We start from the raw sequence: 19,059 nt of genomic DNA on the forward strand, positions 1-19,059 counted from the left end.
GCACATATAAAGGATTTCCTCAGCATGATTCCTCACAATGCCCCACTCCCTTTCCCAAGACGCACTTGTCATCCAATAATGATTGATCTTGTTATAATGCTAATTTGACTATTCAACGTCCGAGTGCTCAGTGCTAAAGAGGTGACAGTCCACGATGGGCCAGATTCACACACTCCGTCCATCCATTTTCTATACCGCATATCCATTGTGGTTCACAGGTGATCTGGAGCCAAGCTGACACTAGACGAGAGGCGGGGTACACCCTAGACAGGTTGCTAGTCTATCACAGGGCTAATACAGAGAGACAGACAGCCATTTACACTCACACCTACAGGCAATTTAAAGTAGCCAGTTGACCTAATACGCATGTCTTTGGACTGGGGGAGGAAACCCACGCAGGCACGTGGAGAACATGCAAACTCCGCACAGAAAGTCCCCACACAGAAAGACTGGCAGGTTCGAACACAGAACCTTGTTGCTGTGAGGCAACAGTGCTAAACCACTGCTCTACCGTGCCGCCCTTCACACACTCATTCACTACTTTTGCCAATTTAGAGCAGGCAATCCATCTACCAGCATGTTCTATGGAGATAGCTGGAGGAGAGAATGTAAAACCCCACATTGACTACTTTCACGTTACCCATAATGCTTTGCACCGGGGGGGTTAACCAAAATATAAACAAACTAAAACAACACAACTTCGCACACTGACAGTAATCTTTCGAATTTAAATCTCCCTAAAACCTTCAAAGAAGTGTCAAAGCTAACTAAACCAAAGCTTAAAGTGCATATCCTGGACCAATTTCGTTTTTTTTTATAGGAAAGTATGTCCCTTTACACACTCATCCAGAAGGGTAATTTTGCACAAGGCCATCTGTCTACAGCAGAAAAAAATAAAAGAACAAAACGCGTTTGGAAAAATCCCAAGGGAGTCTGGAGCCAGATTCGTGATGTCACCTGCGGAAGCGCCAGCAGGCTGCGCGAGCTTGCACGGTTTCAGTGCACAGCCTGTGTAGACCAAGCGCTCCCATTTCTCTCTCATTGTCCGGTCTTTTGGGAAACGATGAGTACTAATCCCATCAAGATTGGTGTTTCTACACCCTCCTACGATACATCTGTTAACCGTTTTAATAATTACGTGATAATGTTGAAGAAATTTGCAGAAAACCACCAGGTCGTTTTCTCATAAACAAACCAGCGCTGATTGAAGGCCAATTTATGCTGACAACGCAGTCCTCGCAGATGGCGTCGCAGATGGCGTCCGCGTAGCCCCCCCACCTTTGCAGACACTCTGCGCGCACCTCCCAAAAATTGTGACCACCGCAGAAGCCTCGCAGACAAGAGGGCTCTGATTGGTCCACTCTACATCCGCTGTACACGCACTTACGCTTCCCTACTTTCCTGGTTTGTTTTGTTTTCACGATCGCCATTTTTAAAAACACGAGCGAAGATGGAGCAGCACGAAGAGCGGTTGATCGAGGAAGTGAGGAAGTACGTACATCTATACGACTCCAGTTCTAGTCATTATAAGTAACCGGAGGATAAACACTCCACTAACCACACCCACCAACTACTCCTAGCGATTTCGCGACTTCGTGCCCCCTTGTGTTGTGGCGGTGAATAACATCACGCACGCCTATTACTCCCCGCTCAACGATAAATTACAACTGTCTGCGAAAAGCTATCTGCGAAAGCCTTGTCGCAAGAGCATGTAGAGGCCCTTAGGATTCAGAGGGAGGCGTCCCGCACGCGACGTCACGAAAATCAATGCTTCCCGGGAAATCCAAATGCCAAGTTTTTTCAGAGGTGGACCAATTCGCCTTAAATGGCTTGAATTCAACTGAATTTTTCTGGTATTGCACAAGGTAAAAAAAATTGCACAAAATGCAAAATGTGACAGATATTTGACCAAAGTTTAATATAAAATAGGAGAATTACACTGACCTTGCTCCTGAATTTACCCGTGATGTGCACTTTAAAGAAATCTGCAAAGCCTTTTCTGTGGACATCGAGAAATCAATCAGTAAAAAAGTGCTTGTAAATATCGTATCGAACACTTTGAACATCTCTCTTTCGGGTGGCAGTCAGCAGCCTTCTTTGTCTGTCAACACGGGGGTTCCAACAATTACCTGCAGAAGTTAAAAGATTGGCAGAAGAAACGAGAAAGCTCAACACTGATCATAGAAAAATCCACAGTGAACTCGTTTTTGCTGGGTGCTGGTTATGACGAGAAAGCCGTAAGAAAATACAAAACGCTTCATGCATGGGAACACAAGCAAGGAATTCACTCAGTCGAGTAAATACTGTAAACACAGCAGAACTGTCAGATTTATTTTTTTAAGTTGAGTTTGATTTCTTTCACTCTCATTTTTCTGGAGCTCAAATGCTACGAGATTATGACAATCTTTGGGCTGTTAGAGGAAGCTGTTAGGACTACAGGGTCAAATGCTACATTCGAGCTACCTATGTAAACACTAAAAGGGGAAGTGCATGTGAGCTTACTTAAGGCCTCTGCATGCTCTTGCCACAAGGCTTTCGCAGATAGCTTTTCGCAGACAGTTGTAATTTATTGTTGAGCAGGAAGTTATAGGCGTGCACGATGTTATTCACCGGCACAACGCAAGGGGGCGCGAAGTCGCTAGGAGTAGTTGGTGGGTGTGGTTAGTGGAGTGTTTATCCTCCGGTTACTTATAATGACTAGAACTTTTTTTTTTTTATAATGACTAGAACTGGAGTCGTATAGATGTACGTACTTCCTCAATCAACCGCTCTTCATGCTGCTCCATCTTCGCTCGTGTTTTTAAAAATGCCGGTCGTGAAAACAAACCAAACCGGGAAAGTAGGGAAGCGGAAGTGCATGTACAGCGGATGTAGAGTGGACCAATCCGAGCCCTCTTGTCTGCGATGCTGTCTGCGAGGCTTCTGCGGTGGTCACAATTTTTGGGAGGTGCACGCAGAGCGTCTGCGAAGGTGGAGGGGCTACGCAGACACTATCTGCGACACCATCTGCGAGGACTGGGTTGTCAGCATAAATTGGCCTTTACACTGCATCGTTAGCGTTTTGTTTTGGGAACTGATCCTTCAATAAAGTTGTCCTTTTCGGTTCTTTGACTTGTCCTTGTTTTTCAGTTTTTATGACTAAACACAAAGACAGAGGGGTTGTAGGCTTCGTGACTCGGATCATCAGACTTTACTCCACCACTGAAGTGTGCAGAACACAGTCATGTGTTGTCTGTCAGTGTAAAGTTTTGACGGTGAATTCTGTCGAACCACAGGTATTCTATAGGTCTTTTATAGGTATTCTGTAAAACTATAAATCAGGAAAAATCATTTTTCCCCATGTGAGTTCGAAGAAATGACTGAGGTTATTTGAGTTAGTAAACAAATATAGCGCCTGGTTCCCCCCCCCCCCCCCCCCCCCAAGGCGCAAAGCATTATGGGTAATGTGAAAGTAGTTAATAGATTGTCCCAGGGATCCTGGATTTGTGAAGTGTCAGTGCTACCTGTTGCACAATTATGCCAGCTCATCATATAAACCTCATCTCATCTGTAGCCGCTTTATCCTGTCCTACAGGGTCGCAGGCAAGCTGGAGCCTATCCCAGCTGACTACGGGCGAAAGGCGGGGTACACCCTGGACAAGTCGCCAGGTCATCACAGGGCTGACACACAGACACAGACAACCATTCACACTCACATTCACACCTACGGTCAATTTAGAGTCATATAAACCTGACTAATCAAATTGTATTTCCAACAAGTGAACTATTTCCAAATTTCAACATCGTGGAAAATGATGAGATTTAATATGGAAAAAAATAGTGGATAGACGAGGGGCATACTTATCTTTTGACAACCTGTTCTAAAATGATTCATGAGCTCACCTATGTACATGCACATCAGAGACATGTTCCATGCTGGTGCCAAACCACATAGTATTCTTGTTTTGCCTGATTCTGATGGTAATCAAATCTCACACACACACACACACACACACACACACACACACACACACCCCTCATATTGCATGTTTGAACTGGACTTTTGGAACTTCCTCACTTCCACCAAGCAGCATGTCTGAGAAGGCTGAGTCAGCAGATCACTTCCATGCACTCATTTTTTGTGTAAACAGTCATTTTAAAATTTGTCTGACACTCTACTATGTCATGTTGCTATGTCTGATGTGCTGTCTTGAGCTTTCGGCAAACTGTGACGGCTACTCTCGTCCGTTCTCTATTTCTGCTACAGGAAATTGCGTGCCCACATCTGATAACCCAAATAAGAAAATTCCCCTTGCGATACTGCACTCTACCACCCACTTTCTGATTGTTGTTGTATGCTTGTGTGTGGTATGTATATGCAGCTTGGCTTCCTCAAGATGAAACTCCGGCGCATTTTGGCTCCAGATGATTTTCATTAACCTCTAATGGAGCGATCTGTTTGGGGCAGCTTACTAGCCGAACTGTTTACACCAAGCAAATCTGGGGCCTCCTGGGAAATTGCTCTTACTCTACTCAGGTTCATTTATGACACACAACCTGATGGTTTCACATTTGTTAAAATTAGAGCACTGTTGTCAATCTTAAAAAAAAAAAAATAATAAAAAAATGGTTCACCAGTGGTTGTTTGGATGGTCCAAAATTCTTTGTAAAGAAAGGTTTTACTTTTCTACAAAGGAAAAACTCAAATGAAAAGTTCTCCATTGGACTTTAAACCAAACCAAAGAACCTTCCTTACTGATTCCTAAATGAAACCTTTGCTTCCAAATAGTGTAGGAAAGCGCAACGTTTTAATGTCTGTCCATTCAGTATCCTCTTTCAGGTGCCTTGTGCTTAGTGCTTAGTAAAGCAAAACCGAGAGAGAAAGAAAGAGAGATGTTAAAGCTAGATGGCCTTTCGATTTAAAAAAATCTGTGAAATTTAGTTCCCTCTGAAATTTGGTCATTGTGATGTATATGTGTGTTATTTACCAGCTGGGAGGTCCGTATGGTGAAATACCGTGACCGAGGTCTTGAAAGTACTGAGCGAGGCCCTCTGGGCCGAGGTCAGTATTTAAGGCCGAGGTCATGGTATTTCACCATACAGACCAACCTTAAGCTGGTAAATAATATATTTATTTTTTTCTTTACCAAATTCTAACAGAAAACGAGAGCGCCCGAAAGGGAAAACCGAGCCAAGGCGAGCCGCCATTTTGAATCCTCATTCACGGCTGTAATGCAAATGACTTCCTCCTCGGTATACAAGTGCACTTCCATGGCAGGAAAAAAACTACATTTTGCCGCCTATGTAGCCCCCTATTTATACAAATAGGAGTCATTCAGGATTCAGCCATGTTTTTGCTCGGCGTTAGCACATTACAGGTTTTTAGCTTTCTCCTGAAATGTTTTATTTTATTTCTTCTTCCTCAGGGTAGTAAAACTCACTTTCACTGTGAACACTGTCATTATCACTATCCATGCTGTAAAATTAATGCTATTCTCCTGAGAAATGCTGGAAAAAATGTATAAGATTTTTGATAATCTTTTAAATAAATCTTATTAAAAAAAGGATAAATGTTGACAAAAAATGCTACTATGTTTGTTGTTCTTGTGAATGAGTGAGTCGCCAGAGGTCCGTAACCAGGGTTCGTAACCGGGGTCCGTACCGTAGGATATGGACCCGCTCGCCAGCCAATCAGAGCGCAGGATTTGGACCGCGAAAAAAAAAATTATTTCTGTAATATCTAAAAAAAACCCAGGCCATTCTGTGGCTGGGAAGTTATTTAATTTGAGGGGATTCCCGAGCAAATAATGTGCATGAAATCGCTCGCTTCGCGCAGTCAAGCAGACAGAGGAAGTCCGTTTGCACATGCGCAGGTTTACCTTTGACCGTGCACTGACAGTTACGTCATTCTGTCGCTAAACGAACAGCTGATCACACCGAGGTGCTCACTGACCGCCAGTATTTATCAGTTTGGTCCTGCATTTCCTTTCCTTCGCACCATAATGTCTTTTCTTCTCGCTTTCCGTTACTGTAGTCGGTCTTTCACGTTTCATTCACACACTCACGTCCTCCATTTTTCTCTCCTGTATCAAATTTGTATCCCACAACGCCTTGCACGAACGGGGAAAGCCCAGCACGTGATGTGTGATGTAGTATCTTGAATTGGGTCATGACAAAGCAGGAAAAAATAGCAGAGAGTTTAGGGCCACGTAGCCTTAAATTCATTAATTGTTCTATTTAAAAAAAACTAATAAAATTGGAAGTCTGTGATTCGAATTCAGTAGCTTTCGGTCCACTAAACAAAAATAACTGGGTGTCAGGGAAAATTCTTTTTATGACCTACACTTGAAAAATCTGAAAGGCAGTTTACCTTTAAGGCAAAGCGGCATGAGTCTGTTATTTATGAGCCTGTTTCGTTTGAAGCCCTCCAGCTTCTGTCCTGTGACGTGAATGAGTCCAGGCATGAGGAGCGAATTAGGGTTCGGGAAATAGAACGGGATCGTGCGCGTTTGTGTGTGTGTGTGTGTGTGTGTGTATGTGTGTGGAGGGGACGGACCAAATCTCCGCATACCAGTTGTCTCTCATGGTGATGGCATGATGGGCTGAACAATTCCAAGCTGGCATAGTGTAGCTGGCAGTGCAGGCATATACAGAGAGGCTTTCATCAACATTTGTTGGAGAGGCACACATACACACACTCACACTCTTTTCAAGCCTATTTAGGCTTTGTAGTAGGTCCTCTGCATTCTCCCATGCTGCCGTTGGACTTATTTTTAAGGCTCAGTAAGGGGTTAGTGCCCTGCCACTGGAGTTCCCACATGCACTAAAGCTATGATTGCTTTTCTCTATCTAGCTTTCGCTCACTCTAACTCTCCCTTTTTGGCTGTTGTGCGAAAGTTAGTTTCTCTCTCTCTCATTTGCATCATAATTTCAGTGTGCATAGAACCACAACAGTGTGATGGAAATTTCTGATGGTTTGTTTCAAGTTGGAATTTCTCTACTCGCCAAGAACTTTGCTTTCCATTTGCATTTGTGGAGGATGGAAATGCAGACACCAACACACTTATCCATGTGCACCTATGTACCCTGCCTATGATTGATTGCAGGCCGTTCTTCCTAGTCTATATGACACAGGTGTGGGAAGAATCCAGACATGTTTATGAAGTATCCATACCAATGGGTGTTTCCCCAGCTCACAACCTGTTCCCATAAAGTCCTGCCAAGTCTGTGAACTCACCAACCCTCAGTAATAGTTTATTTTACTCCTAAATGTGCTTCCTCACAACTGCACACACTTTGCTTATGCAGGTAAAGCCTGCGACTGAAGCTTTAAAGAACTGCCATGCTCAGCTGTGTAAAGAGTGAAAACGACAGGCAGGAAAAGTTCAGCCATATTGTGGTGATATGGAATATATTATTGAATACCAACTCGTGCGTACAAATTATTCCAGGACTGGGATTTAAGGATTCCTGAATGTCATTTTGCTGCAGGTTTGGAAACGGTGGTGCATGCCTTTTTGAGGTCAAGAGGGACCTTTTTCGTGCCAAAGGGAGTTCAAACTCGACTTTCAAAGTACTTCCAAATGAAGGTTGACTGTTACCGTTATATTGACTTATGCGTTTCGCTCCTCTCTCTAACCACACAAACCCAAAACGCTTCCTTACCCTGGCCTTTCTTGCCATCCCAAAGACTGTTCCAGAGATTTGGGTGGCCAGTGTAAGCTTAGACTTATTTTTCTTGCTATTCACACATTTTACAACGTCTCATAGAAGCCTTCTTAAGTGCTCCCGCTACAGTTTGGAACCATTTGCGTTTTCTTTGCTTTGATTTGGAAATCGAGATTTATTTTCCATGCGTGACAGCTGACGTGTTTTGCAAGAGATGTGACATTTTAACGATGTTAACGAGTAGGCCATTTTGGGCTCCGCTCCCAGACTGGCATCTCTTCCTTTCCTCTAAAGAACACAGTGGGCTGAGAACTCTGCACCTCTTAAATGTACCTTTTAGATCTAGTTATTTATTGTGTGTGTATGGTTAACCACTGTGCTGTTGGTATGGCTTTGTGGTATAACTGACTAAGAAGATAACTAAGCTCACTCTGTATAATTTCACAATAAACTTATCATAATGTCAATCACACATCTAATTAGCTTAAAGGGATCCTCTAGCGGGGGGGGCGGCACGGTGGTGTAGTGGTTAGCGCTGTCGCCTCACAGCAAGAAGGTCCTGGGTTCGAGCCCTGGGGCCGGCGAGGGCCTTTCTGTGCGGAGTTTGCATGTTCTCCCCGTGTCCGTGTGGGTTTCCTCCGGGTGCTCCGGTTTCCCCCACAGTCCAAAGACATGCAGGTTAGGTTAACTGGTGACTCTAAATTGACCGTAGGTGTGAGTGTGAATGGTTGTCTGTGTCTATGTGTCAGCCCTGTGATGACCTGGCGACTTGTCCAGGGTGTACCCTGCCTTTCGCCCGTAGTCAGCTGGGATAGGCTCCAGCTTGCCTGCGACCCTGTAGAAGGATAAAGCGGCTAGAGATAATGAGATGAGATGGGATCCTCTAGCGGATTGATTTTCAAACTTATTTTATGTAAAATTAGTCGCAGGTTTCAATAATCTAACTTTAATTTTCAGAGACCAAATAGTTTTCAAGAAAAATGCATTTTTTTTTAGAGTACCAGATGGGCTTCCTGTGGTAGTGACATACTGTATGCGATGATGTCAGGTACTGTAGCGGTCACTTGCAACAGCTTCAGTTGCCTCAGTGTGTGTTTTAGTACGAAATCTCGCCTAAGTTTATGTTTTAGCTGTTGCAAGCTTTACCATTCCAATTCGAACCAGAATATCATGAAGATGAAATAATGGATTACGAGAGTGATTCCAGCAGAGAAAATAATGACAAAACGGAGCTCAACTCCGAAGATAGAGTGCCCAAAGAAGTATCAGTGTGCTGTTGTTGTAGCCAACAAATACTCTGAGTAATTCTCTTATATAGAGTATAGTAGGAGGGCGGCACGGTGGTGTAGTGGTTAGCGCTGTCGCCTCACAGCAAGAAGGTCCTGGGTTCGAGCCCCGGGGCCGGCAAGGGCCTTTCTGTGTGGAGTTTGCATGTTCTCTGCGTGGGTTTCCTCCGGGTGCTCCGGTTTCCCCCACAGTCCAAAGACATGCAGGTTAGGTTAACTGGTGACTCTAAATTGACCGTAGGTGTGAATGTGAGTGTGAATGGTTGTCTGTGTCTATGTGTCAGCCCTGTGATGACCTGGCGACTTGTCCAGGGTGTACCCCGCCTTTCGCCCGTAGTCAGCTGGGATAGGCTCCAGCTTGCCTGTGACCCTGTAGAAGGATAAAGCGGCTAGAGATAATGAGATGAGAGTATAGTAGGCCATACCTGAAGCTCAATTGAATGCTCTGTCTCTTGATCCATCAGTGATTGTTCTTCAACATCAATGTTTTCTTTGGCACTCGTATTTTCTTCCAATATACACTGAAGAACCTATAACACATTGGAATACCGATTACAATTCACCAGGTAAGATGCCAATAATATGCCACAAAGAATCACGGTAGAACAAAGTCGAAACTAAAAACAACCTAACAAAGTTGAAATCAGCGGACTTTTGGAGTTGAATGATGGGCAAATATTGTTGGCACGGCATCATCTTTTAGCTTTCTTTTTATTCTGGAAGCCACCATTAATATTGCTTTTAATTCCATCGAATCATCGAAACTGGATGATTGAAAATGTTCAGAACATAAGTAGGGCAGGTTGTTTTGAGGCCTTCCAATGGTGTGAATCTATTTCTTGTGAATAATTGGGCGATTCTGACCAGGTAAACAGTGAAAAGATATCTTCTTATCTTTCTTTTTGGGATAATTGTGGTATTTATATGCTGCACAATGAGGCATACTTATTTAAAAACTGATAATTTGGTAAAAATACTTGTAAAACTAGCAAAACTATGATGTAAACAGAGAATATAAACAGCTGAATTGCTCCAAGCGACCACTACCTGACGCATACGTCACTTCCACAGGAAGCCCATCCGGTACTCTAAAAGACAAACAAACAAACAAACAAACAAACAAACAAACAAAAAATGCATTTTTCTCGAAAACTATTTGGTCTCTGAAAATGAAAGTTAGATTTTTGAAATCTACAACTAATTTAATGTTAAATAAGTTTGAAAATCAGTCCACTGGAGGATCCCTTTAACCCCATCTATCCACACCTTATTTACGAATCCTCTGAAATCTTTAGAATAACCAAAGCACCAGAGCTCAGTTCACTAAGAAAATCATACCTGGTGATTCTCACCATGTTCTGCCATATTAGAGTGCTGTTAACTAATAATTTGGATTAAATCTGTCATACCTTTAATCAAGCAGAATTTGGTATGTAAGTACACAGGGTTCTTTGGATGGATAGAGGTTTAAGCGTCCTAAAGCAGTTCTACCTGGAACCTTTTCTGAAAAAGAAAAAAAAACATATGATGTTTCTAAATAGGACATTGTAAAGGTTCCTTCAGAAGAACATACTAAAGAAAAGAACATTTTCCTTGTAAGAGTGTTGTTTATTGCAGTTTACTGAAGAGCTCTCTCAAGTTTAGTTTATTTAAGGGATTTTACCTAATGATACTTAGAATGCATTATTTCAAGCTTTAGATTCTTCTTTAGATCTCACAGTATGCTGAGTTGCTTGAAAAGTAAGTACCAGTGAGAATCTGTGGTGTTTGAATGTTAGGCATACAGTATATTTGTGTTTAGTTAGTAGATAAGAAGTGCTTAGGCACCCTTTTGAGTCAAGGAGGATGATACTGCAGGATCTCTGTTAAATATACTGTCTTTCCTTTTCAAGTTTATCCTGTCTGAATAATGCAGGTGAGATTGTCAAAAGAAAGAAAAGTTAAATGTACATAATTTATGAGCAGCACAGCATCTCAGGTAAGTCTGTATGTGACGATATGCGCGGCGTGTATTTGTGTGTGTTCTGTGCAGTCATGATGCCTTCCATGGTGCTGCACAAGTCTTCAATACAGCCGTACCACCGCGGCTTCTACTGCACGGACGACAGCATCCGCTACACCTATAAAAACAGCACTGTACCCTCTTCCGTGCTGATGGCTGTGGGCGTCCTCCTGCCCCTCACCAGCGTAAGTGCCCCTGCTGGGGGCATCAGACTTGGGGCATGGTGCCAGGCAAGACTGGGGATGGCATGGGAGGCCTTGGCCTCTGAAAGAGAGATATGAATTTATGGAGGCATACTGTCTATTCTCCAAAGTAACATAGTTTGTAGGAAGACAACAGAACTGGATGTCTAGAAATAAACATTTCTTTTAAAATAACAGAATATGTCAAAAGATATATATGAGCTGAAAACATATAGCGATATGGAGAACCCATTTATACAAAGGGTTGAGTTTAGAGGCTCTCTCTTTTAATGGCTAGTCCTCCATGCCACAAGATCCCCACCTTTCCTGGTGTATCCCACGATTCTCGGCTGCTGTGCGTGCTGTGCTGTGCCACCTCGCCTCCTGTGTGTCTTTCTGTTTGTCTGTGACTGACGTGAAGCCTCTCTCTCTCTCTCTCTCTCTCTCTCTCTCTCTCTCTCTCTCTTTCCCTCTCGCTGTAGCTGCCCTGCCTTTCCTGTTAATTGAAACTAGCATGATCGAGCCGTATCGTCGCGGGTTTTACTGCAGTGACCAGTCCATCCGGTATCCTTATAAAAACGGAGACACCATAAGCGATGCCGTGCTCTCTCTCGCTGGCATTCTTATTGTCATCGTCTCTGTAAGTGCTCCTCTTATATATCCAACATATCATCCTTAACTCCACTCCTATAGGAATAGAGCTTCACCCCTCCAATTAACCACAGTTAAATAGTGAAGTATAGGATCTAGTCGGAATAACACAGAACATAAAACTCCACCAGAACTAAACCATTCATATCCATCTGACAAAAAGAACCTAAACTAACTTAATATAAAAGAGTTCATCATGGCCAGGGGTTGTTTTTGGGCTTCTCTTCTCCTTCTTCTTCTTCTTCCATTTTGGACTCCATTGCTGTCTTTCTGTGATTTTTGGTTATGAGCCTTAATGGTGAATGTTTTATTTCTTTATTTACGATTGATTTGTTATTATTTTGCAGTTTTTATTGTGAATAATTTCCTTTTGTAGCATCAACTCAAAGGAACTTTGAAAATGGTAGCGGATCAGGACCAGTAGATACGATCATTAATGATTTAATACCTCTTTTAAAAGAGTTGGAAATCAAGCCGCCCCTGACCGAAACAGTATGAGGCTAACATTTATTTCTGATTTGCAATTTCTATTTGGGCTCGCAGATCTAAGCCTGCTGATATCCGTAACCTTGCAGCTGCTGGGCTGCTGACTTCTCTTTATTAGATCTGAGAGGACTTTTAATAGTAACAGTGACAGCTGAAGCCAGCTTCCTGAAATACAGGACACAGGTTTGGCAAAGAGCTGTGATCTAGCAGCTTGTCTAGTGTATACTAGAAACAGGCTCGTATTAATGCTATAACACTGTTCCTTCACCATAAACATCAAACAATATAACAATCCGAAACAAAGACGTGTAGCAGCTGTTAATTACAGTATTAGTATTGCCTCCAGTCACAAGCTGGATTTCCATTCTAACGTTTCAGAATTTTAAACCCAAAGCCATGCAAAAATCCTGAACAGAACACAAAAAGTGATTTGACAGAAAATACCAACACTACAATACCAACATTGTATGGCTTTTTTAAAAATATTATTTATCTTCATTAATCGTTTTATCCTCCCGTCTCATTTAAAATTGTTTTTGCTAATTAAATTGAGAAAATGTCTTTGTCCAAACAGTGCATGAATGTCCTCAGTGGCAATGTTTATGTTAAGGCATATCCACACATAGCAGTCAAACATGTATGTTTCTATTATAATCTTTTATTTAAAAAAATCCGTATACCTTATAATGATTTTTTTGCATCTATTCTTTACTGCTAGATTTTTAAATTAAGTGTAAGCTTTTTTGTTAATTTTTTTTTAAATGGCTGGATGAAAATGCCTGTTCTGTCGGATTGGACCTGAGAAAGCATTTCTTCTACTGCTAGAGAGTGAAAAAGGCTTAAAAGTGACAGAATCAGAATGAGATTGAGACAGAAAACTAGGGATAGAACAATTAGCCACTTTGTGATAAGTGGTTCAGTGTGTCTGGAAGCCTATAATTCAGTCGATAATTTTTCTGAAACTCATCATCCACAGCTGGTACTTTATAATAAGGTCACCCAAAATTCCATACCATATAATTACCATCACTAAATGTCACCACTTACAGGAGAGGCAGGTCATACCCGGACTCATAAACCTGTTCTCCTGTTCCCTTCACTCATCTCTCTCTCTCTCTCTCTCTCTTTCTCTCTCACGCACACACACTCAGTCTCGTATGCATGCATTCTCCACTAATTTCATTTGCATGTACACTACCGTTCAAAAGTTTGGGGTCACCCAGACAATTTTGTGTTTTCCATGAAAACTTACACTTTTATTTACCACCATAAGTTGTAAAATGAATAGAAAATATAGTCAAGACATTTTTCTGGCCATTTTGAGCATTTAATCGACCCCACAAATGTGATGCTCCAGAAACTCAATCTGCTCAAAGGAAGGTCAGTTTTATAGCTTCTCTAAAGAGCTCAACTGTTTTCAGCTGTGCTAACATGATTGTACAAGGGTTTTCTAATCATCCATTAGCCTTCTGAGGCAATGAGCAAACACATTGTACCATTAGAACACTGGAGTGAGAGTTGCTGGAAATGGGCCTCTATACACCTATGGAGATATTGCACCAAAAAACAGACATTTGCAGCTAGAATAGTCATTTACCACATTAGCAATGTATAGAGTGGATTTCTGATTAGTTTAAAGTGATCTTCATTGAAAAGAACAGTGCTTTTCTTTCAAAAATAAGGACATTTCAAAGTGACCCCAAACTTTTGAACGGTAGTGTACTCACAATGCATGTCTAAAACCTGACCGTTATGAATATTTGATACAACCCCAATTCCAAAAATGTTGGGACACTGTGTAAAACATAAATAATAACAGAATGTGAAGATTTGAAAGACATGGAAAACCTACATATCATTGAAAATAGGATAAAGACAATGTATCAAATGTTGAAACTGAGAAATGTTGTTGTTTCTTGAAAAATATATGCTCATTTTGAATTTGATGTCAGCAACATATTTCAAAAAAGTTGGTACGGGGCAACAAAATACTGACAAAATTGTGTAATGCTAAAAAAAACCCTAATTTGGTTAACTGGCAACAGGTCGGTAACATGATTGGGTATAAAAAGTGCATCTCAGAGAGACTCAGTCTCTCAGAAGTAAAGATGGGGAGGGGTTCACCACTCTGTGAAAGACTGCATGGGCAAACAGTCCAGCAATTTAAGAATAACATTCCTCAATGTAAAATTGCAAAGAATTTGGGGATCACATCATCTATGGTATATAATATCATTGAAAGGTTGAGAGAATCTGGAGATATCTCTGTATGCAAGAAACAAGGCTGAAAACTGACATTGGATGACTGTGATCTTCAGGCCCTCAGGTGACACTGTATTAAAAGCAGCCGTGTCTGTAGTGGAAATCACTGTATGGGCTCAGGAACACTTCAGAAAACCATCGTCTGTGAAAACAGTTCATTACTGCATCCACAAATGCAAGTTAAAACCATATATACACAATATCCAGAAACACTGCCACCTTCTCTGGGCCCAAGCTCTTTGATGATGGACTGAGGCAAAGTGGAAAATTGTCCCAAGGTCTGATGAATTAAAATTAGAAATTATTTTTAGAAATCCTAGACATCATGTCCTCCAGGCTAAAGAGGAGAGGGACCATCTGGCTTATCAGTGCACAGTTCAAAAGCCAGCATCTGTGATAGTATGAAGGTGCATTAGTGCACATGACATGGGTAGCTTGTACATCTGGGAAGGTTTCATTAATGCTGAATGATATATACATGTTTCAAAGCAATATGCTGCCATTCAGACAAAATCTTTTTCAGGGAAGGCCTTCCTTCTTTCAGCAAGACAATGCCAAACTGTTTTCTGCACATATTAAAACTGCATGGCTCCGTAGTAAAAGAGTCCAGGTGCTAAACTGGCCTGCCTGCAGTCCAGATCTGTCTCCCATTTAAAACATTTGGCACAATATGAAGTGCAAAATACGACAAAGGAGACCCCAAACTTGAGCAACTGAAACTGTATATCAGGCAAGAATGGGGCATTTGTCTTTCAAAACTACAGCAGTTGGTCTCCTCAGTTCCCAAATGTTTACAGAGTGTTGTTAAAAGTAGAGGTGATGCAACACAGTAGTAAACATGCCCCTGTCCCAATTTTTTTGAAATGTGTTGCTGGTAATAAATTCAAAATGAGCATATATTTTTCAAAAAACAATAACATTTCTCAGTTCCAACATCTGATATGTTGTCTTTGTACTATTTTCAGTGAAATAAAGGATTTCCACGATTTGCAAATTATCGCATTCTGTTTTTATTTACAGCTTACACAACATCCCAACTTTTTTGGAATTGGGGTTGTATTTATTTATTGTACAATGTCTTGCAAAAGTATTCATCCCCCTTGGTGTATGTCCTGTTTTGTCGCATTACAAGCTGGAATTAAAGTGAATATTTGGGGGTTAGCACCATTTGATTTACACAACACGCTGAACACTTTAAAGGTGAAAATTGCTGTTTTATTGTGACACAAACAAACATTAAGATGGAAAAAAACAAAAACAGAAATCTGGAGTGTGCATAGGTATTCACCCCCCAAAAAGTCAATACTTTGTAGAGCCACCTTTTGCTGCAATTACAGCTGCAAGTCTCTTGGGCTATGTCTCTATTAGCTTAGCACATCTAGCCACTAGGATTTTTGCCCATTCCTCAAGGCAACACTGCTCCAACTCCTTCAAATTAGATGGGTTGCATTGGTGTACAGCAATCTTCAAGTTATGCCACAGATTCTCAATTGGATTGAGGTCTGGGCTTTGATTAGGCCATTCCAAGACATTTAAATGTTTCCCTTTAAACCACTTCAGTGTAGCTTTAGCAGTAAGTTTAGGGTCATTGTCCTGCTGGAACGTGAACCTTCATCCCAGTCTCAAACCTCTGGCCAACTCAAGCAGATTTTCCTCCAGAATTGCCCTGTATTTAGTGCCATCCATCTTTCCTTCAGTCCTGACCAGCTTTCCTGTCCCTGCAGATGAAAAATATCCCCACAGCATGATGCTGCCACCACCATGCTTCACTGTAGGAATAGTGTACTCAGGGTTTGCGCCACACATGGCGTTTCCTATGATGGCCAAAAAGATAAATATTAGTCTCATTTGACCAGAGAATCTTCTTCCATGTGTTTGGAGAGTCTGCCACATGCTCTTGGGCAAACTCCGAACGTGTTTTCTTAAGCAATTACTTTTTTCTGGCCACTCTTCCATAAAGCCCCGCTCTTTGGAGTGTACGGCTTAAAGTGGTCCTATGGACAGATACTCCCATCTCCACTGTGGATCTTTGCAGCTCCTTCAGTGTTATCTTTGATGTCTTTGTTGCATCTCTGATTAATGCCCTCCTTGCCTGGTCTATGAGTTTTGGTGGGCGGTCTTCTCTTGTCAGGTTTGTAGTGGTGCCATGTTCTTTCCATTTTGCTATAATGGATTTAATGGTGCTCCCTGGGATATTCAAAGCTTGGGATATTTTTTATGACCCAACCCTGATCTATACTTCTCCACAATTTTGTCTCTGACCTGTTTGGAGGCTCCTTGGTTTTTATGTTGCTTCATTAGTAGTGTTGCAGAGTCAGGGTCCTTCCAGAACAGGTTGGTTTATACAGACATCATGTGACAGATCATATGACACTTTGATTGCACGCAGGTGGATCTTAATCAACTAATTATGTGACTTATGAAGTGAATTTAGGGGTTTCATACGAAAGGGGTTGAATACCTATGCACACTCCAGATTTCAGTTTTTTCATCTTAATTATTATTTGTGTCACAATAAAACAACAATTTGCACCTTTAAAGTGGTAGGCATGTTGTGTAAATTAAATGGTGCTAATTTGTAATTCCAGTTTGTGCTAATGTAATTCCAATTTGTGCTAAATGGTGGTAATTTGTATTCCAATTTGTAATGCGACAAAACAGGACAAACACCAAGGGGGATGAACACTTTTGCAAGACACCATATTTCTTTACATCTAACCCTAGATTTTAATAAATAAGCTATCCAACAGGTGGTTTATTTATTTATTTATTTATTTATGAACCAAATGTCAGTAAATATCTGATGTTTCTCCCTGGCCTGCAGATCGTCATTGGCGAGTGCTTTAGGATCCATTACCTGAAGCAGGGCTCACACTCGTTTGTGGGAAACCCATACATCTCTGCCCTTTACCGGCAGGTTGGCGTGTTCATCTTTGGCTGTGCAGTCAGCCAGTCCTTCACAGACATCGCCAAGGTGTCCGTGGGGCGCATGAGGCCACACTTTCTGAACGTATGCCAGCCAGACTACTCACAAATCAACTGCTCTGCTGGCTACATCACTGATTATGTGTGCATGGGCAACTTCAGCAAGGTGCAGGAGGCGAGGTGAGCTATATAGTTCATAAGTTCATTCACACACACATGCTCATACTTACTCATTCAGTCAGTGACACACATTTGCTCAATTCCGTTTATGCTCATTATTACATTCACGTGCTGTACATCAATGAAAAATCTTCTCATATGTAGTCATCGGTTTTAGTCAAACCTCGGTGCGTTTACTTCCTTCATATGGTTTGTTTGGGCAGGTATGAACACAGAACAGTACTTGCACAACTATCAATCAGAACAAGCAAAAGTTGGTCTCGTTCAAAGCAAGTCCTAATAAAGTGTGACTGCTCTAAAAAGACAATTCACTGAAATCCAACATGTTGTGTACTGTAGTATGGATTTTGAGTGACACTTTTCAGCATGTGAGCTGCTAAACTGAAATGCCAGATGGCAAATTAAGTGTAAGAGGACAGGCAAACAGATCATGTTCATAAAATACACCATTTTTAAATGTCTTTATTAGCTAATAACTTACTTGCACCAATCTTTGGTTCTCCACTTTGTGCTTGGTGCATTTAGGTGCTTGCATATATTTTCCACAGCTACTGTATATTTGTGAACAATGAATGAAAAACAGTTTCCAGCATGTTTTCCAGCTGCTCGCCTTCCCACAGTCCTTTCAGCAAACTGCTCTTTCTTTCGTTCCACTTAAATCAGGACAGTGTGAAAATGAATCAGACCAAATAGAAAAAGAATGACAGGTTGAAATTCCTCTCTGATTCCGACCAGGCAAACAGAATACAAAATAGAAAAGGACATTATGATTTGGGGGTGGCACGGTGGTGTAGTGGTTAGTGCTGTCGCCTCACAGCAAGAAGGTCCTGGGTTCGAGCCCCGGGGCCGGTGAGGGCCCTTCTGTGTGGAGTTTGCATGTTCTCCCTGTGTCCGCGTGGGTTTCCTCCGGGTGCTCCGGTTTCCCCCACAGTCCAAAAACATGCAGGTTAGGTTAACTGGTGACTCTAAATTGACCGTGAGTGTGAATGATTGTCTGTGTCTATGTGTCAGCCCTGTGATGACCTGGTGACTTGTCCAGGGTGTACCCCGCCTTTCGCCCGTAGTCAGCTGGGATAGGCTCCAGCTTGCCTGCGACCCTGTAGAAGGATAAAGCGGCTAGAGATAATGAGATGAGATGAGACATTATGATTTGAATATTGTGATATTTCAGGAAGAAACACAGGGTTGTCTTGTTAATATTAGCTTTAAATGTGCTTTTTGTCTTTTTTTTTTCAGGAAATCCTTCTTCTCTGGACACGCCTCATTTTCAATGTACACCATGCTGTATCTAGCTGTAAGTATATTACTGAGGCACACAAGAATAGACATGTACATACTGTACACACACACACACACACACACACACACACACACACACACACACACACACACACACACTCTCTCTCAATGGCTGGTCTTGAGATATGGAGATAGTGTG

The 19,059-nt window shown here is 41.8% G+C and overlaps 1 protein-coding gene across 2 annotated transcripts in view; it reads left to right on the plus strand.

The window, feature by feature from the left end:
- The window catches only part of plpp3 (phospholipid phosphatase 3), a 63,152-nt gene that overhangs the window by 21,823 nt on the left and 22,270 nt on the right, over positions 1–19,059 (plus strand). The window contains exons 2-4 of one of the 2 annotated variants that reach the window (XM_060917592.1): positions 11,600–11,757; positions 17,341–17,621; positions 18,858–18,915. In XM_060917592.1, coding sequence (XP_060773575.1) covers positions 11,600–11,757; positions 17,341–17,621; positions 18,858–18,915 — 497 coding nt within the window. Of the gene's footprint in view, positions 1–10,965; positions 11,121–11,599; positions 11,758–17,340; positions 17,622–18,857; positions 18,916–19,059 lie in introns of both variants that reach the window. The other variant, XM_060917593.1, reaches the window with a different exon arrangement.

Source organism: Neoarius graeffei, chromosome 3 (assembly GCF_027579695.1).
Source record: "Neoarius graeffei isolate fNeoGra1 chromosome 3, fNeoGra1.pri, whole genome shotgun sequence".
NCBI classification, from domain to species: domain Eukaryota; kingdom Metazoa; phylum Chordata; class Actinopteri; order Siluriformes; family Ariidae; genus Neoarius; species Neoarius graeffei.